Source organism: Mauremys reevesii, linkage group 18, assembly GCF_016161935.1.
Source record: "Mauremys reevesii isolate NIE-2019 linkage group 18, ASM1616193v1, whole genome shotgun sequence".
Lineage (NCBI taxonomy): Eukaryota > Metazoa > Chordata > Testudines > Geoemydidae > Mauremys > Mauremys reevesii.
Genome location: NC_052640.1, coordinates 29,516,912 through 29,543,166, shown reverse-complemented (window position 1 = coordinate 29,543,166; position 26,255 = coordinate 29,516,912). Strand labels below are relative to the sequence as shown.

Below are 26,255 nucleotides of genomic sequence, written 5' to 3'. Positions count from 1 at the left end.
AATGCAGGAGCACATTAGTAAGGAGATATCTAGCATGCTGACATGGGAATAATTACAGGATCCAACAGTCTCTGGGCTTCTTCTGTTGTTATGGGCCCCAAAAAGGATGGGACCATAAGGTTTTGTGTTGATTACAAGAAGTTTAGTGCGGTTACGGTTCCTGATGCATATCCTGATGCTGAGCTTTGTGACTTTGTCCTCACCCATAACCATTTCAGATTTGAAGGTATAAGGGACAACTTATACCTTCAAGTCAGTGGCACTGCTATGGGTACCCACATGGCCCCACAGTATGCCAACATTTTTATGGCTGACTTAGAACAACACTTCCTCAGCTCTCGTCCCCTAGCGCCCCTCCTCTACTTGCATTACATTGATGACATCTTCATCATATGGACCCACAGAAAGGAGGCCCTTGAGGAATTCCACCTGGATTTCAACAATTTCCACCCCACCATCAACCTCAGCCTGGACCAGTCCACACAAGAGATCCACTTCCTAGACACTACAGTGCAGATAAGTGATGATCACATAAACACCACCCTATACCGGAAACCTACTGACCGCTGTACTTGCCTACATGCCTCCAGCTTCCATCCAGACCACATCATGTGATCCATAGTCTACAGCCAAGCCCTAAGATACAACCGAATTTGCTCCAATCCCTCAGACAGAGACAAGCACCTACAAGATCTTTATCAAGCATTCTTAAAACTACAATACCCACCTGGGGAAGTGAGGAACCAGATTGACAGAGCGAGACGGGTACCCAGAAATCACCTACTACAGGACAAGCCCAAAAAGGAAAACAACAGAACACCACTGGCTATCACGTGCAGCCGCCAGCTAAAACCTCCCCAGCATATCATCAAGGATCTACAACCTATCCTAGAAAACGATCCCCCACTCTCACAGGCCTTGGGAGGCAGGCCAGTCCTCCCTTACAGACAGCCCCCAACCTGAAGCAAATACTCACCAGCAACTACACACCGCACCACAGAAACACCAACCCAGGAACCAATCCCTGTATCAAACCTCGTTGCCTTCTCTGTCCCCATATCTACTCTAGTGACACCATCAGAGGACCCAGCCACAGCAGCCCACGCCATCAGGGGCTCATTCACCAGCACATCTACCAATGTGATATCTGCCATCGTGTGCCAGCAATGCCCCTCTGCCATGTACACTGGCCAAACCGGACAGTCCCTATGTAAAAGGATAAATGGACACAAATCAGACATCAGGAATAACAACATACAAAAGCCAGTAGGTGAACACTTCAACAGGGCCGCTGTGGGGAGGGGGCAAGAGGGGCAATTTGCCCCAGGCCCCACAGGGGCCCCCACGAGAGTTTTTTGGGGGCCCTGGAGCGGGGTCCTTCACTTGCTCTGGGGCCCCCGGAACTTCTTCCGCTCCAGGGGTCTTCGGCAGCGGAGGGTCCTTCCGCTCTGGGGCAGAAGGACCCCCTGCCGCCGAATTACTGCCGAAGCGGGACCCGCCGCCGAAGTGCCGGGTCTTTGGTGGTAATTCAGCGGCGGGGGGGCCCTGCCGCAGGTCTTTGGGGCACTTCGGTGGTGAGTCCCGGAGCGGAAGGTCCCCCGCCCCGAATTACCACCGAAGCGGGCCCCCCTGAATCCTCTGGGCGGCCCTGCACTTCAATCTCCCTGGACATTTAAAAGTAACTATTCTTGAACAAAAAAACCTTCAGAAACAGACTTCAAAGAGAAGTAGCACAATGAAAATTCACTTGCAAATTTAACACCATTAATTTGGGCTTGAACAGGGACTGGGAGTGGCTGGCTCATTACAAAAGCAGCTTTGCCTCTCCTGGAATTGACACCTCCTCATCTATTATTGGGAGTGGACCACATCCACTCTGATCGAATTGGCCCTGTCAACACTGGTTCTCCACTTGCGAGGTAACTCCCTTCTCTCCATGTGTCAGTATAGAATGCCTGCAGCTGTAACTTGCACTCCATGCTTCTGAAGAAGTGGGTTTTTTACCCACGAAAGCTTATGCCCAAATAAATCTGTTAGTCTTTAAGGTGCCACCGGACTCCTTGTTGTTTCTGTGGATACAGACTAACACTTGAGAATTGCGCTGAGGGGGCAGGTTTCAGTCAAAGTGTCAAATAAGGGTATCCAAAGTCATGGGGTAGGAGGGGGCCAGATTTGCTTGGATCCCTTGAAAGTGGACTCAGTTATTAACTAGCCTGTGCACAAAAACAAAAGCAAGTTCAACTTTTCTAGGCTTGGCTAATTATTCCTGCAGGCTTGGTGGGGTTCAGTGGCATTGGGTCTGCTATCACAGGTTTTGACTTTTTGCAAAAGTCCAACAAAGTGGTGTGGATGGCAGCCTGTCAGAAAATCTTTGGTGAGGAAGAGAAAATTCTGTGAGGAAAACCTTTTTCTGGCTGGTCCTGATTTTGATAAGGGGTTTGAACTGTGCATGGACACATCTCACACAGGCCTGGGAGCAATACTAATGCAAGCAGGTGAAGGCAACAAAAAGCCTCCTATTGCTTTCTTAAGTAAAAAACTGATAACCCTCCCCACAACAGAATTACTCTGTCTCAGGGTATGTCTACACTACGGGATTACTCCGATTTTACAGAAACCGGTTTTGTAAAACAGATTGTATAAAGTTGAGTGCACGCGGCCACACTAATTCGGCAGTGTGTGTCCATGTACCGAGGCTAGTGTCGATTTCCGGAGCGTTGCACTGTGGGTAGCTATCCCGTAGCTATCCCATAGTTCCTGCAGTCTCCCCCGCCCATTGGAATTCTGGGTTGAGATCCCAATGCATGATGGGGCAAAAAGTGTCGCGGGTTATTCTGGGTAAATGTCGTCACTCAATCCTTCCTCTGTGAAAGCAACGGCAGACAATCATTTTGTGCCTTTTTTCACCTGGATTGCCCTGGCAGACGCCATAGCATGGCAACCATGGAGCCTGTTTTGCCTTTTGTCACTGTCACCGTATGTGTACTGGATGCTGCTGACAGAGGCAGTACTGCAGTGCTACACAGCAGCATTCGTTTGCCTTTGCAAGGTAGCAGAGACGTTTACCATCCCTATTGCACCGTCTGCCATTGTAAATTGGCGATGAGATGATGGTTATCAGTCATTTTGCACCGTTTGCATTTGGAAATTGGCGATGATGGTTATCAATCCTTTTGTACCGTCTGCTGCTGTCATGGGTGCTCCTGGCTGGCCTCGCTGAGGTCGGCCGGGGGCGCATGGACAAAAATGGGAATGACTCCCCAGGTCATTCCCTTCTTTATGTTTTGTCTAAAAATAGAGTCTGTCCTGCCTAGAATATGGGGCAAGTGTACTAGAGAACCAGAGAGGCAAACGGCCGCTCCGGGTCAGAGCCCCAGAGATCCCGCAGAAATGATGAGCTGCATGCCATTCTAGGGGTTGCCCCTGCAACAACCCCACCTGTTGCTTCCCTCCTCCCCCAACCCTCCTGGGCTACCGTGGCAGTGTCCCCCCATTTGTGTGATGAAGTAATAAGGAATGCAGGAATAAGAAACACTGACTTTTAGTGAGATAAAATGAGGGGGAGGCAGCCTCCAGCTGCTATGATAGTCCAGGCAGGACATTAAAGGGTGCGGGGGTGGGAGAAGAGTGCAGCCTCCTGCTGCTATGATAGTCCAGGGAGTACAGAATCTTTTCTTTAGACATGAAAGGGTGGGGGGGGGCTGATGGAGCTCAGCCTCCAGCTGCTATGATGAGGATGGTTATCAATCCTTTTGCACCGTCTGCCGGGAATGACCGGGAGTCATTCTTATTTTTACCCAGGAGCCCCCGGCCGACCTCACTGAGGCCAGCCAGGAGCACTCACGGGCTGATGATGACGATGGATAGCAGTCATATTGTACTGTCTGCCACTGGGAAGGGGGTGCTGCTGTTCAGCGCCGCAGCACCCCGTCTACCAGCAGCATCCAGTAGACATAGAGTGACATTGAAAAAAGGCGAGAAACGATTTTTTTCCCTTTTCTTTCGGGGGGCGGGGAAGGGTGTAAATTGACGACATACACCCTGAAACACCCGGGAAAATGTTTTTGACCCTTCAGGCATTGGGAGCTCAAGCAAGAATGCAAATGCTTTCCGGAGACTGCGGGGACTGTGGGATAGCTGGAGTCCTCAGTCCCCCCTCCCTCCCTCCCTCCATGAGCGTCCATTTGATTCTTTGGCTTTCCGTTACGCTTCTCACGCAGCACTGTGCTGAGTCCCTGCTGTGGCCTCTGTCTATCATAGCCTGGAGATTTTTTCAAATGCTTTGGCATTTCGTCTTCTGTAACGGAGCTCTGATAGAACAGATTTGTCTCCCCATACAGCGATCAGATCCAGTATCTCCCGTATGGTCCATGCTGGAGCTCATTTTGGATTTGGGACTGCATGGTCACCTGTGCTGATCAGAGCTCCACGCTGGGCAAACAGGAAATGAAATTCAAAAGTTCGCGGGGCTTTTCCTGTCTACCTGGCCAGTGCATCCGAGTTCAGATTGCTTTCCAGAGCAGTCACAATGGTGCACTGTGGGATACCACCCGGAGACCGTCGATTTGCGCCTACACTAACCCTAATCCGACATGGCAATACCGATTTCAGCGCTACTCCTCTTGTCGGGGAGGAGTACAGAAATCGGTTTAAAGAGCCCTTTATATCGATATAAAGGGCCTCATTGTGTGAACGGGTGCAGGGTTAAATTGGTTTAATGCTGCTAAATTCGGTTTAAACGCGTAGTGTAGACCAGGCCATAGAAAGAGAATGTCATGCAATTGTTTGGGCAGTCAAGCAGTTAAGTCAATCTGTTTAATAGCCCTACCACACTACCCTCCATTGGCATGCCTACACAGAACCAAACCTACCAACTGGAGTACAGCTCTCTGGGAACATGATATGGACATTGTACATATTAAGAGCAAAGAAGTGCATCTGTCACTGCATTTATCGAGGCAAGAGGGTTCTGAGATGACACATAAGGATTAGCCAGTGGCTTACCCCACCGCGTCAATGTAAGGGGGTAGGTGTGACCCAGAGACCTCTTGATGCCAACAGGCAGCAGGCACAAGTAATGCCTGAGGTTTCACAGGGACCTCTGGGGCCAGGTGTAGGCACAACAGTTCAAAGGGCAGCTTGTGAGGTCTCCACTATGAGCCAGCATCCCACTGATCATCGCAATCATTGCAAAATGGCCACATGGATAATATTTAAGGAGTGGTGTGTCCATACTGGCAATTATGTTCTCAAAGCCTGGGAGTGAAGGCAAACGAACAGGAGAGGTTCCTTTCAGGCAGGGGCTAACAGGCTGGGCAGACTCCCTGTCTGGGCACTGGGCGCTTCACATTAGAGGTCTATTTGCATATGGAGCCAGGTCCTAATCAAGAGCTTGCAGAAATCTACAAGAAAACGCACACAGGAAACCCCACCAGCAGGGGGCAGCCTGTTCACAAGTAATGACAATGGGTCATTGGATATAGAAGCGGGGAGGGCAGAGGTAACCCTATGAATCTTTCCCCAAGTAAGCAAGCTGACAGTGTGACTTGTCTCATGGTAGAAAGATCACAGCGAACTGTCACTGAAAAACACTGGAAGGACTTTGGGGAGAATATCTAGTTCGTTAAGTCAAGCTTCTAGAATGCATGTTGTGAGTTGATTTTATATGTAACCATTTGTTTCCAGTTACGTCTACTTGCAATTATTTGAAATCTCTACTCTTTGTTTGCTAGACTTTGGCTTGTTTACACTAGAAACATATCTAAGTGCTGAGAGTTGAGCAGAACTGTGATCTCAGGTGTAGCTGGCAAGCTGGGTGCACTGTTCCTTTGGGAGCAGCGTCTGTGAATACAGAGAGTGGCCAGTAGAACAGAAGCTGGACACTCCGGGTGGGCACTCAGAGGGCCCGGGGGAGGGCTGGTGGGTGCCTATTGCTAACCTGTGGAGGGACAGCAGAACGCGTGAAGGCTGAGAGGGGCGGGCTTGTGTTGCCTGAGGCTGGTGGAGTGGGGGACTTGACCTCTGGCAGGCGTAGGCAAGACTTCCTCACACCAAGGGCAGGTGGTCACGAGGTGCCTCACAATGCTGGTACTTCTGGAGGTGACACCAGGGCACTGGCACAGCTGTGCTGGGAAAGGCTGCATAACTCCTGCCCACACTATGCACCGGCACTGCCCCCCTCTCCTGAGCTCTAAATCAGCTGGTGCTGGGAGCAGGATCAGGGGAGGATCTTATTCCTCTTTCACATTTATGAAACTGACTTGTTTGTCTCTATAAATCCATGGTACGTCCACACCTTGAATAGAGTGCAGATGTGGTCGCCCCATTTCAAAAAAGATACATTGGAATTGGAAAAGGTTCAGAAAAGGGCAACAAAAATGATTACAGGTATGGGGGGAGGGATAGCTCAGTAGTTTGCGCTTTGGCCTGCTAAACCGAGGGTTGTGAGTTCAGTCCTTGAGGGGACCATTTGGGGAACTGGGTTAAAAAATCTGTCTGGGGATTGGCCCTGCTTTGAGCAGGGGGTTGGACTTGATGACCTCCTGAGGTCCCTTCCAACCCTAATATTCTGTATGAAGAGAGATTAATAAGACTGGGAATTTTCAGCTTGGAAAAGAGGCGACTAAGGGGGGATATGATAGAGGTCTATAAAATCATGAATGGAAGAGAGAAAGTCAATAAGAAAGTGTTATTTACTCCTTCTCATAAGACAAGAACAAGGGGCCACCCAATGAAATTACTAGGTAGCAAGTTTAAAACAAACACAAGAAAGTATTTTTTCCCGCAACACACTGTCAACCTCTGGAATTCCTTGCCCGAGGGTGTTGTGAAGGCCAAGACTATGCTTGGCTTGCAGCGCTGGTTGTTTGCTGCATGCTTTGCACAGCGCTGGCTCAGCTGGCAGCGTGTGTGTGTCCACACACACACAGCACCCAGCGCTGGTGTGTGCATTTGCAGCATTGCATTTCAGCATTGTGGGCAGCATTATTATGCATGGCTAGCTAGCAGCAACTAATACAACATGCTTTTCAGAGAGGGAGAGGGGGTGGAGGGGGGAGTGGTGGACAGGGGAGGGGGAAAGAGGGGGGATTTTGTGTGTTTGTGTGTTTAGCTTTGAAAATGAAAAAAATCAACTCATTTTTCTTCTTTAGTCTCTTAATTGCAAACACTGTGCACGACTTCACTGTTTCCCCTGCCCCTCTCTGCCCCTCATTTGATTGTGATACAGATGGATCAGCACAGAACAGGAGCTATGACAGTTTTTATGTTTGTTTTAGCAGCAGCCAGAGGAGGACAGACCACAGGACTGTTCACAACAGGAGGGGAGGATTGATTGGATTTTTTATTTGATGAGCAACAGACAGCAAGTAAGCAGCTAAGGCTAGGAGGTAGACCGGGAGGTCGGAGCAAACAAAAAACACAGACAAACAAAAACAAAAGGAGTAATTTAATTAAAGTTAAAAGCATTCTGGGATATCTCCTCTAAGCCAATATAAAAGCGTGTGTGTGTGTCACATATTGATGAGCAGCGCTGATCAGCAGCAGCGCCTGCAATCGCTACACCCCACAGGCCAGGTGTACAGCTGCAGCCAGCCAGAGTTGCAGTGCTGGTTGTGCCCTGCAGGTGTGGACGGGGTGTAATTGCAGCGCTGGAAAGCCTCTACCAGCGCTGCAACTTGCAAGTGTAGCCAAGCCCTAAAACAGGGTTCACAAGGGAGCCAGATAGATTCATGGAAGATAGGTCCATCAATGGCTATTAGCCAAGATGGGCAGGAATGGTGTCCCTAGCCTGTTTGCCAGAAGCTGGGATTGGGTGACAGGACATGGATCACTTGATGATTCCCTGTTCTGTTCATTCCCTTTGGGGCACCTGCCATTGGCCACTGTCAGAGGATGGGATACTGGGCTAGATGGACCTTTGGTCTGACCCAGTAGGGCCGTTCTTATGATCTCGGCTGGGGTCTTTAAGGGCTACTGGAATATCAATATTTGCCAGCAGAAGGGATGCAGGGTCTAAAAAGGACCTTGAGTTCTTTACTCTTGCTATAGGAATTGTGCCAGATAGATGAGGAAGGAAAAGAATTTCAACCCCAATTATTCCACTGTATTGAATCCAGATAGAACAGAGCAGAGCAGCAGCTGCAGTAACCTGACCCACCATGAGGAAGGAGGTGGTGCTGTTAAGTTTGGGTTGGATCATGCTGTCCATTTTCTCCCATCAGTGCCAGTGCAGCAGCCTCCACTGGCACCATTCCGCATCTGAGAAGTGGGCATGGAGCACATGTGTGGGAAGGAGAGCGTGAGTCCCCGTGGCCACTGATCAGGGAGAGCTCACCCTGGCAGCTCAGTGGCAGATGGGTGTTGGGCACACCTCCCTTTGCCCCCGGTCTCACTCCCTCTTGAGCTATCCCCTCCTCCCCTAACAAGAGGTGAGACACGTGCCTGCCCACCTCCAGCTGGGTAACAAGCCCCGCCCTGACTGCAGCTGGTTCGGGATAACCTCAGAATGGGTCACTGCCCACCAAACGCAGGCACATCATTCTGCGGGAATCACCATCCATGGCTATGCACTCATGTGCGCCCATCGCCGTGCCATCCAGGCACCATGCCAAACTGCCCAAATGCCAGGGTGACAGACATCAGACAGACAGATGCGTTAATGTCTCGACTCAGCCTAAAGCCACGAGGAGTCGCACTGGCCTGGGGTTTACTGGACTCCTGTGCCGGGCCAGGTCTCAGGCTGCCAGCCCCCAGGATGAAGTGAGGACAGCGGGTGTCTCTGTCGGGTGGCGTTGTGCAACCCAGAGCAGGGGGAAGGGCTGTGGCACTGAGCAAAGGAACTGAAGCAGGCCTAGAGCTTGGCAACCCCCTGTCATCTTAGCCCCTGCCCCCAGCCTTGGTCCCACAAGCTGGCCGGCAGCACCATGCCTCCTGCCTGGAGGGACGGGACTAGCTGGGCCTGTCTCAGGCACCTGTCGCTCCGTCCTGGAAGGGAGAGCTCTTTGCTGGGGCTTGGAGAGGCACCTGGGCTCGGGAGGGGAGGGGAGGGGAGGGGAGGGAAGAAAGGGGAGACCACTATGGAGGAAGATAGAGAGGAGGGTGGGAGAGACGGGAGCCATCTACTCCTACCTGGCTTCAATGACATGGCAGTGCAGGGCCCTCTTCTGGGGCTCCTCCAGCACCTTCAGCTCCAGGCAGATCTCTCCCTGAACCTCTTCATTGGGGTCCACGTGCGTCAGGTTGATCCAGCTGTCAATCCCTGCAATGGCGGAGGAGTCTGTAACTAGCAGCCTGGCTCTCCCTGCCCCACCCACCTCGGGGGGCTGACGCAGCAGGCCAGCCTGCTGCCCAGCTGCCTGCTGGCCACGTGTGATCCCTGCGCAGCCCCCACCCCATGCCACAGCAGAGACCTTAGGGGTGTTATCCGCAGAATGGCCAGCCCCAAACTGTCAAAAATCACAAGTCAGCCCCCCAGCTCCCCAAAATCGTGAGATTGGCTTAAAATCAGGAGATCTACAAAACTATCACAATAGCCGGGGGTCTCTTCCCTCGCCTTTTGGGTGCCCTTGGATGGCACTTGCAGCCTTTTCCCCAAAGCAGCAAAGGCTAGAAAACCACTTTTCTTTTGAAAAGGCAAGTGGAGATTCTTTCGTAACCACGTGACTCCAAGAGCAGGGACTTGGGTGCCAAACAGCAAGAGAATCACAACAGCCGGAGAGTCAGCAACACGGGGACAATGCTGCCAGATGACCTGCCCTCTCCATCTGCTGTTACCCTGCTACTCTGGGCTGCTGGGGGGTGCTGCCAACTCCACAAAGCAGGAAGTCACCAGACAAACCCTGAAAAGTTGCTAGATGCAGCTGTTGAAGCTCTCAAAAGGAGTCAAAAATGTCACCAAACAAACCTTCCAGAGAATTCAACAGAGAATTTTATATACATACATATACACACACACAGGGTACGTCCAGACTACCCGCCCTATCGGCGGGTAGCAATCGATTTTTTGGGGATCAATATATCGCGTCTCATCTAGATGTGATATATCGATCCCCGAACGCGCTCCCGTCGACTCCGGAACGCCACCGGAGCGAGCGGCGGTAGCAGAGTCGACGGGGAGCCGCGGACGTCGATCCCGTGCCGTGAGGACCTGAGGTAAATCGATCTAAGATACTTTGACTTCAGCTACGCTATTCATGTAGCTGAATTTGCGTATCTTAGATCGATACCCCCCCCGGTGTAGACCAGCCCACAGGCGAGCACAGTCCCAAACTCATTCACAAGCAGCCCAACAGTGTTAATAAAACCCATTCCGTGCTCTCCTCCTACATTCGGTTGCACACCAGAAGCAACTATAACAGTACATAGTTGTTGTCAGGAGGGTGCCCTCTGCTCAGCGGGAAGGGTGCTCTGTACACGGCAGCCCAGCACGGCTGGGGGTGGTTAATTTCAGCTGACCCTCCCTTCCTTGCCGCCTGGATTTGCGCCCACAGGCTAGTGGAAGGGAGAGCCCAGAGCGGGGGGGAGGAGGGCATTTGCTTCACCTGAGCTCACGCTGCAGGGAGCCAAGAAAGTAGATTTAAAAAACAAAAGTCCACCAGCCGGACCCCTTCCCCCTGCTTCCAGGGTTTCATTTCTGAAAACAGCTGGGCAGCTAAGCCCCAGCCAAGCCAGGGGAAGGGGCAAAGGGGAACTGAAATCAAGCTAGCTCCACCTTTGATCGTGCAGTAAGGGCTTCATCCCGGGAGGCACAGTGCCCCCCCACCCCATTGGGACACATGGCTTTATCCCATCCCACCCCACTGTCCATCCATGCGGCTCTCCTCGCTGGCTAACCTGCCTCCCCCGCCCAGCCCGCTTCATTAGCCGGCATTCCCTGCATCACAGGCTGTGCGACTTACTACGCAGCAGCGAGAAAGAACACGTCTGGGTAAAACCACGTCCTGGGCCTGGTGCTCTCTCCAAAGTGTGCCTGGCTTTAGCAAATTAGCCTCCACAAACTTATTTTCCTCGCATGCAGATTATAGTGATCTCAGCCCGAGAAGCCCTGGAATGTGATTCCTTCCACGGACATGCTCCATTGAGACGCAATGACATTAACTGGGTGTGCAACAAAACGTAGGAAGAAGAGCGTGGAATGGATTTTATTAACACTATCGAGCTGCTTGTGAATGATATTGGTGACGTCTTTCTCTGAACGTCACTGTCAATGGCAGTGAAAGTCACTAGATTTCTCACTGGTCACTTACTTTCTCGTTAGGGAAGCCAAAAAGTCACTAAATCTAGTGAGAAACTAGCTAAGTTGGGTACACGCCAGGGCCCTGCTCGCTGGGGAGGCTAGGATCTGAGCCAGGCCTCACTACGGTTGCCAGGCGTCCAGTTTTTGACTGGAATGCTCACTCGAAAAGGGACCCTGGCGGCTCCAGTCTGCGTCGCTGCCCAGGCCATTAAAAGTTCAGTTGGTGGTGGGGGTGAAAGAGGCCTGCAGCAGCTCTCTTTGTGGTGTGAGCCTGGCGGGCAGGGGGTGGATCCCTGCGGAGGGGCTGGGAAAGGCACCCAGCTGCAGGCTGGGGCCAGCAGGATTAACCCCAGACAGTAGCCGCCAGGGTGGCCGGGGGCTCCCTGCAGAGCGGGTTTTGTGGCCTTTAGGAAGTGTCTTCAGCCTCCTCCCTACCCAGCCCACTGCTCCCTGGCTGGGGAAGCGGAGAGAGGAGCCAGCCCAGCTCCCCAGGGGCCGCATGCAGCCACCAGTAGGGGAGGGGGCCAGGGCAAGCTGCCACTGCCTGCCCCGGGCCCAGTAGCCCACTTCACGGGGGCTGCTGCACCGGGCTCGTCTCAGGACCATGCGGCAAGCAGGTAAGGGGCTGTGGGCTGGTCAGTCTCCTCCCGGGATGAATGGGCTGCGCAGAAGCATGGGGCTAAAGTTGGCCTGCTCTCCCTGGGAACAGGTCCGAGCAGAGTCGGGCAGCAGTTGGGCATGGAGGCACCAGCCAGTGGCCAGACTGGGGGGCACGAAGGAGAGGGGCTGGGGGGCATTGCAAACAGTGGGGAGAGGAGGAGGGGGCCTGCAGCAGCACTCTCCCTAGAGCTGCTGTGATTTGGGCTCCGCTGGGGGAGCAGTGAGCCAGGGGGAGCAGTGGGGTGTGTGTATCACTTGTGGGGAATTCTCTCCCCCTGCATTCCAGAGAACAGGAAAAACTTTTGTCCTCAGTGCGCTGGCCGAGCCATGTGTCCAGGATTCATGGCAGATCGAGCAGCCTCTGAGGCCCAGGAAATGCTAGGGCAGCGCTGGTGCGGCTGCTATTTAAGAGGCCACCTGGAGCCCGCACCCCAAATCCCCTCCCATGCCCCAACCCCCTGGCCCAGCTTGGAGCCTTCTCCCACACCCAAACTCCTTGCCAGAGCCTGCACTCTACACCCCCTCCCGCACCCCTTGGCCCCAGCCTGGCACCCCCTCCTGCACCCCAAACCCCTCCTCCCCTGCCCCACCCCTGGTGCACCCTCAGCCGGAGCGCTCCCTCCCTCCCGCACTCAAATCCCCTGCCCCAGCCGGGTGAAAATCAGCGAGTGAGTGATGGTGGGGGAGAGTGAGTGAGTGATGGAGGAGCGGGGACGGGGCCTCGGGAAGGGGTGGGACAGGGAGGGTGAGGGTCTTTGGTTTTCTGAAATTGGCAGACCCAGGCCTTGCGGAATGGCCCATAAGTTGCCAGTCTGGTGCCTGCTGCGCTGCCTTCATAAGACACGCTGCAGCCCCAGTGCCCCAGCACCTACCTCGCGGGTACGACGAAATCCATTCTTTGCTGAGCGATATTTTGCCAATGACATCATCGTGTCTGCAAGGAAAGAGAGCCAGGTCTGGGCAGAGAGTGCCTGGAATTAACTGCCCTGCACGGCCAAGGAGCAGGGTATCCAGGGGCCAATCCACCTCAACGGGCTTCCTCGCATCACCCCAGCGGTTCAGGGCCCTCCGTGCTTTGCTCTGCACAGCTCCACCAAGGAAACCGACTGGCTGTGTCTAGCTACGGCCGTAGTTACAGCAGGGAGCCCCTCACGGGAGCATCAGAGAGCCTACGTCTCCTGAAGCCCGCCGTCCTGTGCCTTGTCCACAAGGTCCTGGAGAAACCAACCCTGGGAAGCAGAGAATTCCTCCTCCATGGGCTCCTCCCACAGCCACCCGTGAGGCAAGCTGATGGCCCAGCCAGCCCCAAGCTCAGAGGCCCTGACTGTGGAGGAGCCCTTGGGTGGGGGATGGGGGGGTATTTGTGAGGGAATTAGGGCAAGTAAATACTCTAATAATCCTGCTGCCTGTTTGCTGCTGAGTCAGCACGGCTGGCAGAGGGGCAGCCCCAGGGAACGGATGGGCCAGCGTGTGGCACCAGAGCCCAGGGCAGATCCATTGTTCCAAGCAGAGCCTGGCTCAGTAAGACTCACTGCAGACCCAGGGTCCTCTCCAGGCCCAGAAGCAGCTCCCCATGCCCTCCCCAGCCCCCCCCTTACCCAACGGTGTCCTCATCCAGCACGTAGAAGGCGAGACTGTGGAAGCCCATGGGCAGGTGCAGGGTGTACTCCTCCCCCCAGAAGGGATTCAGGTTCTTCCACACGGTAGCGGTCCTGCAAGCAGAGCACAGGGGCGGGTGAAGTCAATGCCAGGGGCCGGGACCACTCCCCTGTGTGAGGCAATCAGGAGCCGAGCCGGCAGCAGTGGAGAGCGGCTGTGAGAGGGATCACAGCGAGTGGACCCAGCCGTCACTGTGGGAACTACAGGCTCAGTCTCTACCCCTGGGGGTGGCCTCTGGGGCAGATTTACTCTAGCTGCTTTATCCCAAGGGCGTGGAAGGAGAGGCAGAGGTTCTGGCCCTGCTCAGGGACTGAGAGATCACCCCAGACTGTCAGAGATGCCATCCGGACCTCACAGCTCCAAGAATCAAGAGCATGTGCCACGCACGTGGACTCACCAAACGCACAGAGGTACACACAGCCCCTGCCAGAGGCATGCAGCGTCCACTGACGCACAGAACTACAGCCCACACACACACACACACACACACACACACACAGCCAAAGGGACATAAGTGTTACCAACAGTCACGCAGCTACTGCCAACACACATCCCCAGCAGCAAACAGCCCCCACCAACACACGCAGCCACACAAGTGCCAACTCACGAGCACACACACACAGATACTGCCAACATGTACAGCGCCAGGCGCACACACCAGTCCTGGCACAGCCACCCAAAGGCTGCCCAGCCCATGCGGCATCACAAGCCTGCCATATTTGCCGGAGATCAAACCCACACAGCTGGTAAGGCTCGGCTCAAGCGAACTCCAGCTCCCAGTTCTGGCAGTCCCACAGCAATGCTCCCGGTGGGGTATATCTCAGAGCCTCCTTCTCTGCAGCAGGCGGCTGGCCCAGGGCAGGCACTGCGTGTGGCACACACCCCTTGGGACTTCCAGACCTGGGGCTGGCGTTTACTGCTGCTTCAGTCCAGCGCGGGGGAGAGCGTGAGCTAGGGAAGACTGTAAAATCACCTTTGCCACGCCAGCGCCAGGGCCTGTGCACCCTCCCCACCCCAGTTAATAGTTTCCTGGGCCCAGGAGAAATCCTGTCAGCTCAGTCTCTCCTCAAACCCATCGGAATGTCTTTGAGGAGCAACGGCAAGACCCTGATACCCAAGGAAACCTCCGCACTGGCTGGCTTCAGTGCCCTCACCACTACTGTCAGTCCCCAGTGGAGGGAAGGGGAGCCAGCGAGGTGGATGCTGCAGTTGGCTCATACCCCACTGAAAGTAAGAGTAAAATAACAGAGTTCAGCACCTCTGCAGCAATTTACAGCATCAAGGTGCCATGCAGACATGAGCCAGTCAGCCCTCCTGAGCCCCCCAGCAGCAGGGAAGCATCATTATCCCCATTTTACAGATGGGGAAACTGAGGCACAGAGGGCCAAACTCATCCGCTGTGGTTCATGAAAACACAGCCAGGAATTAATTTAGCCCAGAGAGATCAACCAGCTTGCCCAAGGGGACCCAGCAAGTGGGTGACTGAGCTGGGGCTAGAGTTCATGACTTCCCAGCTCCCCATCTCATTTCCCAGGGCTTGGGGATTCACATTCAGACCGAGCCGCTCCAAAGCCTCTCAGCTAGCAAAAGGAAACGCTGTGCTCAAGCCTTTCAGCTACACTGCATGTGGGAGCTGCAAGAGTGATCCCCCCAGACCACAGAGAGCTGGTCCCCGTGGAGAGATGGAGCTTGGGAGCAGCAGGGGAGCCCAGTCCAGCTAATTGAAGAGGGCTGGGCCGCCCCTGGGTCTACACAGGGCGGCTAGTACGCAGCTGAGAGGGAGGACGGGGCTGAGTCCTGGGAGGAAGGGCTAAGATAAGCTGGGTCCTGGGCAGCCACACAGGAGGGGAACTAACACCTGCGGTGAATCCCTGGAGCAAGGGGGGCTCAGGGCTGCTGCTCCAAGGGTGGAGCCCAGCTGGCTGAGGCGAGGAAGCTGCTAGGACCTGGGAGGGGTGGCCCTGCAGCGACAACTGGTACCTGCCGATAGTGGGGTGGGTACAATTTAAAGGTCCACTCCTCCCCCAACAGCTTGAGTCACACCCCCACCTCCAGGGCATCCCCCTTGCCCTCAGCTCCCAGATGTTTGCTGCTGCCTCTCCCTGTGGCTGCAGCTTGCAGCTCACCAGCTCCAGGAGCTGCCACACGGGGAGGGTTTCGAGCGGGGTGCAGCAGTGGCCATCTCGGAGACAGACTCCCTCTGCTACCTACCCCAGTACATCTGCTTTCCCTACCACTTCTTCCTGCTGCCGGATCGGAGCTCTCAGACCCTGGGCGCAGGAGGAGATGAAGGCATCTAGCTCACTGCTGATTAGGGGACTTGCCTTCCCTTGCTCAGTGACCTCATGCTGGAGATTCTGCAGCCTTGGGATCGGATTCAGGGGAAACCGACTGCTGCACCCTGCAGAGGGGAGATGCTGTGCTGGCCTCCAGTGGGTGAGCCCCACACCCATGGAAATCCCAGTCCCCAACCTCATCACATGGAGCTGAGCTGAAGGCTGCAAAATTGTCCGTTCCAGGCAAAGAGAGGAGCTAGCTGCCCTGGCTGTGCATGGATGGAGAGTGCTTCCAGGAGAGCTCCACGGTGCCCGAGCGAATGAGGAACGCAGCCTTGGTGCTGGGCTGAGAACAAACTCCCAGTTCCAAAGGCCTGGAAAGGTTGGATCCAGATTTTGCAAGCGCCCCACCCCCTGAAAGACATTCCTGGACCAAGCTTTCCCCGCAGACACCAGTCCCAGTGCCGGCCGGGATGTGGCGGTTCAAGGAGCAGGAGGCTGTTTTCGTTCTCCCCTGGCGTTATGAGCAGGACACGGGGTGGCTTCCCAGCGGGGAGAACAGTGCGGTGGCAGCAGGGCTGGCGATGAGCCTGGGCCAGGTCTGGGACGGCTCAGGAAATGAAAGCTGGGGGAGGGGCAGGGGAGTGATTAAGAAGAAGGGGAGAGAGACAGAGTGGAAGAGAAGAGAGGGAGGGAGATGTGCTGGGCCCTGTGTGAGGGACCATGGATGAAGCTGGGAGGACCCAGGCCCCTGACCCTGTAGTGCTCTCCTGCGCCCACCCCCACACCTCTGGCCAGATACTCCCTCCCCTCCCCTCCAGCGAGCACCCGGCCAGCTGGCTGCCATCTCTCCAGAACGGGGAATAATTTATGGACTTCTCCATAGTAACCACTTCATCACTGGCCAGCTCCAGAGCAGTGGGACTTGCTGCGGGACTTGGAGCACCACAGCAACCACGGGGGCAGGGTGGAGAACCGGACGGGCAGAGGGAGCGAACCCAGCCCGGAGGATGCTACCCGCCCCCAGGGAATCGAAGGGGAGAGTCTCCTCTGGCCAGAGAGCAAGCAGGGGGCTGTGTGCAGCTGGAAACCACCAAATGCAGCTATAACCAGGGCGGGTTCAAGCGACCACGCCCGTGCCAGCACTGGGACCACCCGATGGCCTCACGCAATGGCACAGCATTGCCACCCCCACCTGGCCGCGCACCTGTGGCTGCAGCCCCATCGCCCTTCCCACCCGGTGGGCTCCTGGAGCCAGCAAGTGGGAGAGCAGAAAGGGCTCCACCCCACAGGCAGGCGCAGTGTGGGGTAGGGGTCGTCATGGTGAACAGGGCAGCGTGGGAGCCTGCTCTCGGCAGCCAGCCAAGGACAGGCAGAGTTGGGGTTGGGGACAAGGAGAGACAGTTGGGCCTGGAGTTGATTCCTCTGTGCAATGTGACGCTGGGCGCATCATCCCTCATGGGGTCCTCTCTGGCCTGACCAGACACGCTGGGGAGAAAGGCATCTGCTGAGCTTAGAGAGCTCCCCCACTGTTCACGCTCTAGCGCCTCCCATCCCAGAATCTCAAAGCCCCTTGCACAGGCTAACGAACAGGAGGCAGGTGTGTCATCATCCCCATTCCACAGGTGGGGAAACTGAGGCACAGAGCAACACAGACCTGCATTTTCAGACGCTGCAGCTAGCTTTTGGCTGCCCGATCTAACACACTCAGGGCCTGACTGCTGGAGGTACTGCAGGCCCCAGCACCTCTGAGAAGCAGGCTCCAGGTGTTACAAATTGGGCACCCAGAATCGAACACTGAAATATGTGACCACTTTTGAAAATCTGCCGTAAGTGACTTGCCCAGTGTGTCAGCGACAGAGCCGGGGTTAGAACCCAAAACTGCTGAGTCCCAGTCCTGGGCCTTATCCACAAGATCACTCTTCCCTCCTTGGTCCTGGGGTCCTGTCATTTCCCCCTCGAGGGCTGGATTACAACCGATCCCCAGAGCTGCAGGACAGTATTTCACTCACCCCTTCTCAGGGCACAGTGGGGGAGACCCAACCGACGTGACCCACTCAGCGCTGGGCCGGAGGCTGCTGATAGCAGCAGGACAAACAGCTGAGCTTGCAGCTTCCTCCCCTAATGCAGGGTGGGCCAGGTAACTGCTCAGCCCTTGATAAGCTCCTTGGCGTGGATGAGATTCTCAGGTCTCTGTGGCTGGAGACCTCCGCCCAGTGGTTAAGGACCTGCTAGGTCACGTGATCCCAGGCGTTGGCTGGCTGACTCCAGGGAGGCTAGAGCATGGTAAGGCTCCAGTTTAAAGGCTGCCTCCTGCAGCAGGTGGGCCAGAGGTGCGAGCCCTACAAACAGCACATCCGCCCCAATGCAGCCAGCCAGAGACCCCATCGGCACTGCCAAGGTAACCATGTCGTGGGCAGGCGGCAAGACTCCAATATGGCTCCATCTCCTGGTGGAGATGGGATGCAATGGGCTTTAACCCTGTCCCCAAATACACTGAAGCCATGAGCAAGGGCTGGGCCCTTCTCAGCAGGGTGCAGACCCCCCAGGAAATCAACGCCTGCAGAGACAGCTGAGTGAGCGGAGACCAGCGCTTTGCTCTGCACACCAGTCTGTATCGCACTGGGCCACATCACCCAGCATCGAACCCCGGCAATGCCAATGCCCTTCCTTGACCGTGCTGGCCTGGCCCATCCCCAGGGCCCCCAGCACTGCACACTCACCTGGCTACCACCTCGTTGTCGACTTTCACAATGCAGTAGGGGTCGCTGGTGCCAGACCTGGGGAGAGAAACCAAATAAGCAGGCAGATTAGCATTAAGCAGAGCGCCTCCCGCAGGATTCTGCACCCTCCAGGGTCACCAGGGGGAGCACGTTTGCAGAGCATTTGAAGAAGGCAGCTCGATACAGTGGGTGGCTCTAGCTGGGAGCTAGTGCACAGCACCTGTAGCAGGCATAACAGAGCCTGGCACGGCAGCCAGACGCTCTGCCTTGGTGGGGGAGGGGAAAGGGCATTCCATCACATCAGCAAGATCCCCAGGAACCCCTGGGGTTCACCCTGAAGGGCACCGCTGCTTCCCTTCATCGGGGGGCCTGGCCGGGGCGTGGGGTAGCACTCCAAGGGAACATCAGCTGACCTGTGCCCTGGTCCTTTAAGGTCTGCTGGGCTCCGTAAGAGGCAATGCAGTGCATCAGCACAGCTTCTCAGTGCCCTGGCATTGCCCCAGTGAAAGCACAGGCTCCCTTTCCCCCACTTCCCACCCCCCAAATCCCTTTCCACTCCCTGATACACTGCATGGCCTAGTTGCCACTGATTTGGCTCTTTGCATCCTCTGGTGCCAGGCCCGCCAGAGACAGCAACACTGCCTCCCCCTGGGCTCCATGCCGTGCTGCTAAGGATCACTGCTCCTGCTCCTGCTCCTGCCAACAGAGCCCTGGGGAAGGCACCGGCCATGCCACCAGGAGCTTGCAATCCAGCAGGGCAGACAACGTGGGGAAACCGTGGGAGAGCCAGAGGGTGGGGCTAACTGGCAGGTCTCTCTGCAGGCTCGCTCACTGATGTCTGGATCACAAGGAACTAAAATTCAAAGTGATCTTGAAAAATTGGAGAACTAGGCTACAGATACAATGAAATTCAACAAAGCCAAATGGAAGGTGCTACACTTCGGGAAGAGAAACCAAATGCACAAATACAGACTGGGGATAGCTGGTTTGGCAGCAGCACTGCTGGGAAGGATCTGGGAGTTGTGCTGGATCACACCCTCAGCATGAGTCAGCAATGTGATGCTGTTGCAAAAAAAGCAAATGCAAGTTCAGGTTGCATTAACAGAGGCACAGCCTGCAAGTCACGGGAGGTGCTAGTACCGCTCTACTCGACGCTGGTCAGGCCTCAGCTGGAGCACTGTGACCAATTTTGGTCACCGCTGTATAGACAGAATCAGGGGTGGCAGGTTTGTATAATTTTTGGTGGTGTCCAGAATGGCTCCAAGTCCCACCCCTCCTCCCCCCCACACCTGCCTAAGGCTCTGGGAGGGAGATTGGGTGCGGGAGGGGTGCAGGCTCTGGGAGGGAGTTTGGGTGCAGGGTGCAGGCTCCAGGCTGGGGTGCAGGACAGGGTGTGGGGGGTGTGGCACTTATCTTGGGCGGCTCCCGAAAGTGAACCGCACACCCCTCTGGCAGCAGCTCCTAGGCGGGGGGGCGTGCCACTGCCCACAGGCACCGCCCCCACCACTCCCATTGGCTGCTGTTCCCAGCCAATGGGAGCGACAGAGTCAGTGCTCGGGGTGGGGGCAGCATGCAGAGACACCCCCCCCCCCCCAGGGCCACAGGGACATGCCACCCGCTTCTGGGAGTGGCACAGAGCGAGGGTGGGCAGGAAGCTGCCTCAGCCCCGATGTGCTGCCAGGGGCCCCTGGGCCCTTTTAAATCACCCGGGGGCAGCAGGCAGGGCTGGGAGACACTCTGGGGGAGGCGCGCAGGGGCAGCAGGTGGGGCTGGGGGAGAGACCCAGCCCCAAACATTGGTGGAGCCAGGCCCCTGGGCTCTGAATATTCCTGGAGCATGGGCACCACGGCCCATATAACTCGCTGCCCCTGGACAGGATGTGAAGAAACTGGAAAAGGCCCAGAGGTGAATGACAAAGAAGATCAGAGGGCTGGAATGCAGCCATACGAGCAAAGGCTGAAGGAACTGGGTATGTTTAGTTTGGAAAGAGGAGATTAAGGGGGGACATGAGAGTGGTCTTCAGATACTTGAAAGGCTGCAATAAGAAGGAGGGAGAAAACTTGCCCTCTCTTGTCACAAAGGGCAGGACAAGCGACAGTGGGTTCAAACTACAGCAGAACAGATTTAGATTAAGGGCTTGGCTACACTTGCAAGTTAGAGAGCATTAAAGCAGCCCCAGGCGCCCTAACACATGACCCATCCACACTGGCAAGGCACTTAGAGCGCCTGGACTCTGCAGCTGGAGCGCTTCTGGTGCTCCACCTCGGCGAGAAGCATAACGCTTGGTGTGCCTTGGCTGAAACGCCCGGGCGTCAGTGTGAACGAGGTGTTGCATTACTGCGCTCTGATCAGCCTCTGGAAACGTCCCATAATCCCCTTAAATCAAGTGGCCACTCCTGTCACTGTTTTGGAATCTCTGCAGGAATGCGGATGTGCCCTTTCAAAGCTCTTTCTGACAGCCGGGTGCTTATCTGCTCCGGGACAAAGCAAACCATTACTGTGGAATGTTGTGTGTGAGGGGGGTGGGGGGGAAAGGGGGTCTGCTGCTGTCTGAACTTACAAGACAGCGTGTTGACATGCTCTCAGCCCCCCAAAACCCACTTTCTCTCCCCCCACATACACACAACACACTCCCTGTCACACTCCACCCCACCCCCTCCATTTAAAAAGCATGTTGCAGCCACTTGCATGCTGGGATAGCTACCACAATGCATTGCTCTCTGTGGCCATTGCAAGAGCTGCTAATGTGGCCATGCCAGTGCGCCTGAATCTGACAGTGTGGACACTACGAAGTAAAAGATACAGAGGCAGGTATGAATACATGAAAGGATGGGGGTGCTTTACCAAGTGTTAGGCCAGTCTAATGAGATAAATTAATTAACAGCGAGGGAGGAGAAGAGAGAGGCCAATTACAGACAGTTGACAAGACAGTGTGAGTAACAGTAGGGAGACACTTCATGCATCTGATGAAGTGGGTTCTAGCCCACAAAAGCTTATGCCCAGATACATGTGTTAGTCTCTAAGATGCCACTCCTCGGCTGATACAGCCTAACATGGCTACCACTGAAACCTGTCATCATTCCTAATTAAGACAATCCCTGGAGAATTAGGTGGGGCAAGGCCCTCGGACACACTGGGGAGTTACTGCCCTGCCCTGACTGCCCTACATTGCCCAGGCTCTGGCTTCAGCCCCGGGTGGTGGGGCTCAGGGCCTCAGGCTTTAGCCCCATGCAGTGGGGCTTTGGCTGTCTGCCCTGAGCCACAGCAAGGCTAACACTGGCCCTGCTTGGAGGACCCCCTGAAACCTGCTCGGAGGCCCCGGACCCCTGATTGAGAACCACGGCTCTAAACCAGGCCTGGACAGGGAACACACAGCAGCAGCCAGAGAAAGCTGCTATAAAGTCAGCGTAGCTCCATTAACCTCCATGGAACTCACTGGCTGAGATCTAACCCAAGGGGTTAGATTTGTTCGTACATTCTTGAGAGTTGGTTTCTTTCACACAACATCCCTCTGCTCTGCAATCAGAGATAAGAGGGGACTTTCTCTCTCTCAGGATTCATCTTTTCAGAGAGTTTCCAAATTCCACAAAAGAAGAAAATAAGCAGCATTGGGACAATTGGCCTCAGTTAGGAGGTGAATTGTAGTCAGTGAGGAACTCACCTGACAAGGCAATGTAGGGCTGCTGATGGACCAGCTCACTTACTGAACCTAAGCTGCCATGTTTTCCATGGTGCACAATCAAACTCAGAATATGTACCAATTTTAGACAGTTGTCAATTTCATTATAACTCACTCCCCTTAACTCTGACCCATGACTCTTTCTTGTGTGTGTTGGAGGGGGCTTGTTTTCATCCTAATGTTGTTTCAAAGCTGTTTAATGTTAATATATGATGCAACTAAGGTGTGAATTTTTAACACTGAGGGTATTTAACCACTGAAACAATTTACCAGGGGTTGTGGGGGAGTCTCCATCACTGGGAATTGTTAAATCAAGACTGAGATTTTTCTAAAAGATCTGCTCTGGTTCAAACAGGAATTATTTTGGGGAAGTTCTATGGCCTGTGTCATACGCGAGGTCAAACTAGACGAACACAGTGGTGCCTTCTGGCTTTGGAATCTATGAGTCTGTGAAATATAGGGCATGATCCTGCAATAATCCATGTGTGAGCAAACCCCTGCAACTCTGGGAGCCCCTTGGCTTTAGTGGGGTTGCCAGATCTCATTTTATTGCCAGTCTCATGATATTGGGTGTTTTTTTCTGGAAAATCTGCCGCTCCCAGAGTCAGGTGATGGGGACACTCAGCTTTCTTTTTTAAAGTGGTACTTTTCTAGCAGAGGAGCAGGGGGTGGGGCTAGATGACCTCCTGAGGCCTTTTCCAACCAACCCTAATCTTCTATGATTCTATGATAGGAGAGCTGGGGACACAGCACTGTCAGTTGAGGGGATCCGGCTATGGAACGAACTTCTGGAGATCAGGCAAATCCGGAGTCTGACCATTTTTAGAAAAAGCCTCAAATCCTCCTTTTTTGAAGAGACCTTTCCACCTTAAGAATGAAACTCACAACATTGCCCCCCTTCCTATCCAATAACCCGCCACCACTGGCCCTCTCACCAAGCATCCCCAGGATCAGTGCTACATCCCCAGGCTTGGAACAGTCTCTAGGAGGAACCCGCGCCGTGCCAGACCCCAAGGGGGCTCACTTATCCTCACGGTCTCCTTTGACTGAACCTCTGGGACTCAGCACACCAGGAGCTCTGTTCAGCAAGTCCAGCTGAGAGAGAGACTTGTCCACTCTGCAGGGATTAATGCACCTCCCCAAACGTTTGCAATGACAGCACTGTCACAGCAGGCGGGTTTATTACTCAGCTGGAACCCAACCTAGGCAGTCATTAGATTAGCACAGCCCAGCCCAGGCCAATTAGCGCAGAGCTGCAGTGAACCCCATTGGGTTCTGTGTTCCTCTCGGTCTGATCTCTGTCAGGTCCCAGGCAAGAGAGCCCCCACCTCCCTCCAGCAGCTCTCTCTTATCCCCCTACCTCATGCCTTCCCAAGCCTTTGTTCTTGAGCTGGGGTCTTTGCTCAGCTTCCCTGTGGAGAGGTGGGGAACACTTCAATCTCCTTGCTCAATTACAGACCTAAAAGTCACAATTCTTCAACAAAAAAAACTTCAAAAAACAGACTCCAACGAGAAACTGCAGAACTGGAATTAATTTGCAGACTGGACACCATTAAATTAGGCTTGAAAAGGACTGGGAGTGGATGGGTCATTACACAAAGTAAAAACTATTTCCCCATGCTAATTTTTCCCCTACTGTTACTCACACCTTCTTGTCAACTGTTTGAAATGGGCCATCCTGATTATCACTACAGAAGTTTTTTTTCCTCCTGCTGCTAATAGCCCACCTTAATTGATTACTCGCATTACAGTTGGTATGGCAACACCCATTTTTTCATGTTCTCTGTGTATATATATATCTATCTTCCTACTGTATTTTCCACTCCATGCACGAAATAAATTTGTTAATACTCCTGTTCTTTTTGCTGATACAGATTAACACGGCTGCTACTCTGAACCTGTCTCTCTGGTGTGGCACCGAAAACATGCAGCTTCTACAAGGAGCTGTACACCATCCTTGGCAGCGACCACACCTGCACCACCAAGAGCCCCACAAGGAGGTCCACTTTGAGGAGGACGTGCAACAGGCTCATCCGGTGTCATGGTGACTCTGGGGGGTCTAGCCAGTCCCAGCAGTCCAGCTCTGGTGTGCCTGAAGCAGGAGCGGGAGCTCCAGGAAGTATTCATTTTTCTTTGATAATACACGATTTACATGAGGTAGAGGTGGGTTATTTTTTGTTACGTGGTGCACATGGGAAAAGAGATTGAAATTAACACTAGGTACTATTTGAATCTCCTTCACATTCCCCTGTGCAGTTACACAGTGGGAGCTCTGCAGAAGAGTCTGTTAATGCACGCCGGGATCTCCTGAGAATCCTCCAGAGGGATCTCTAGGAAACGTTCCTGAAGGTACCCACCAATCCTCTGCCAAAGGTTCCTTGGCAGAGCTGCTTTGTTTCTTCCCCCGTTGTAGGAAACTTTGCTGGGCCAATCGGCAATTACTTGTTGTGGTGGGTTTTGTACCTTGTCACCTCTTTGATTCAAGAAGGGGGGGGGGGGGGGCGGGGAGGTTAACCCCGCCTCCCTGCATCTACATCGATCTTACTACTTCTCCGGTAGTTAGGGCTGTATGGCCCAATGGCCAGAGTCCCTCAAATCCACCTCCCTGGATGGGGTAGCACGGCCCAGTGGCCGGAGTCCCTATAGTGCACTCCTAAGGCAGCGGGACCCAATGGCCAGATTCCCTCTACACCCTCTTCCCCTGGTGGGATAGCGCGGCCTAGCGGCTGGAGGCTCTATAGTGGCAGAGTCTCTCAGTCCCAGTGCGGGGCCAGTCCACCCCGTCACACACCCTCCCCCTTAGAACAGTGGTAGGGGTTTCCACTGCCTCGTCCTCTTCTTCTCCCATCCGGGAGAAAAAGTCCGCATTTCCGTGGGCTTTACCTGGCCTGTGCCGTACTTGAAAGGAATAGGGCTGGAGGCACAAATAATTCAGTCATTCATTTCTTTCATGCTGTTGATCCAGCGGAGGGGTGTGTGATCAGTCACTAAGAAGAAGTGGTTTCCCAGCAAGTAGTACTGCAGCGTGTCGACTGACCACTTAACTGCGAGGGCCTATGGTAGAGTAGTGCGTCTCGCGTGGAAAGAGTTTCCAGCTGAGGTACAAAATGTGGCGGTCTCCCCCCTCGATCTCTTGCGACAGCACAGCTCCTATACCCACTCCAGACGCGCCCATCTGGAGAATGAAGGGCTTCATAAAGTCGGGTTGAGTTTACACAGGCTCCTGGGTCAGTTGTTCTCGGAGTGCGTGAAAAGCGTATTCACATTCCGCTGTCCATCGGACCGTCTGGGGCTGTGTTTTCTTTGTTAGGTCCATCAAGGGGGCAGCCAGCGTTGAGAAATTAGGGACAAACCACCGATAATACCCCACCAACCCTAAAAACTGTCGCACCTGTTTTTTGGATTTAGGGGTGGGGTAGTCCCTCAAAGCCCGTACCTTATCTACCATGGGGCGTAATTTCCCTCGTCCTACCATATAGCCTTCCTGCTGTCCTAAATGGCACTTGGCCGGATTTGCTGTGAGGCCTGCGGTGCCCAGGGCTTGTAGTACCTTGGTTAGGTCCTGAATATGGTCTCCCCAGCTGGAGCTCTAAACGACAATGTCGTCAATGTGTGCCACAGCATACAAACTGTGGGGACTCAGGACCCGGTTTATGTAACCGCTGGAATGTAGCTGCAGCACCATGTAACCCAAAGGGCATCATTGTAAATTGGAAAAGGCCGAATGGCGTGGGGAAGGCTGTCTTCGCTCAGGAGGTAGGTGTTGGGGGGGGATCTGCCAGTACCCTTTAGTTAAATCCAGTGTAGTGATAGAATAGAATAGAATAGACTATCAAGGTTGGAAGGGACCTCAGGAGGTCATCTAGTCCAACCCCCTGCTTGAGGGAGGACCAATCCCTAGACAGATTTTTACCCCAGTTCCCTAAATGGCCCCCTCAAGGATTGAACTCACAACCCTGAGTTTAGCAGGCCAATGCTCAAATCACTGAGCTATCCCTCCCCCCAGATAAATTCTGCCTCTC

General features: G+C 54.3%; 1 protein-coding gene across 3 annotated transcripts in view; it reads right to left on the bottom strand.

Moving 5' to 3' along the window:
• Positions 1 to 26,255, bottom strand: part of RASAL1 (RAS protein activator like 1) — a 115,667-nt gene that overhangs the window by 76,974 nt on the left and 12,438 nt on the right. For 2 of the 3 annotated variants that reach the window (XM_039505117.1, XM_039505119.1), the window contains exons 2-5: positions 18,555 to 18,611; positions 13,495 to 13,608; positions 12,769 to 12,830; positions 9,130 to 9,259 (exon numbers count right to left, since the gene is read on the bottom strand). In XM_039505117.1, the coding sequence (XP_039361051.1) occupies positions 9,130 to 9,259; positions 12,769 to 12,830; positions 13,495 to 13,608; positions 18,555 to 18,611 (363 nt within the window). Of the gene's footprint in view, positions 1 to 9,129; positions 9,260 to 12,768; positions 12,831 to 13,494; positions 13,609 to 18,554; positions 18,612 to 23,593; positions 23,618 to 26,255 lie in introns of those variants that run through there. The other variant, XM_039505118.1, reaches the window with a different exon arrangement.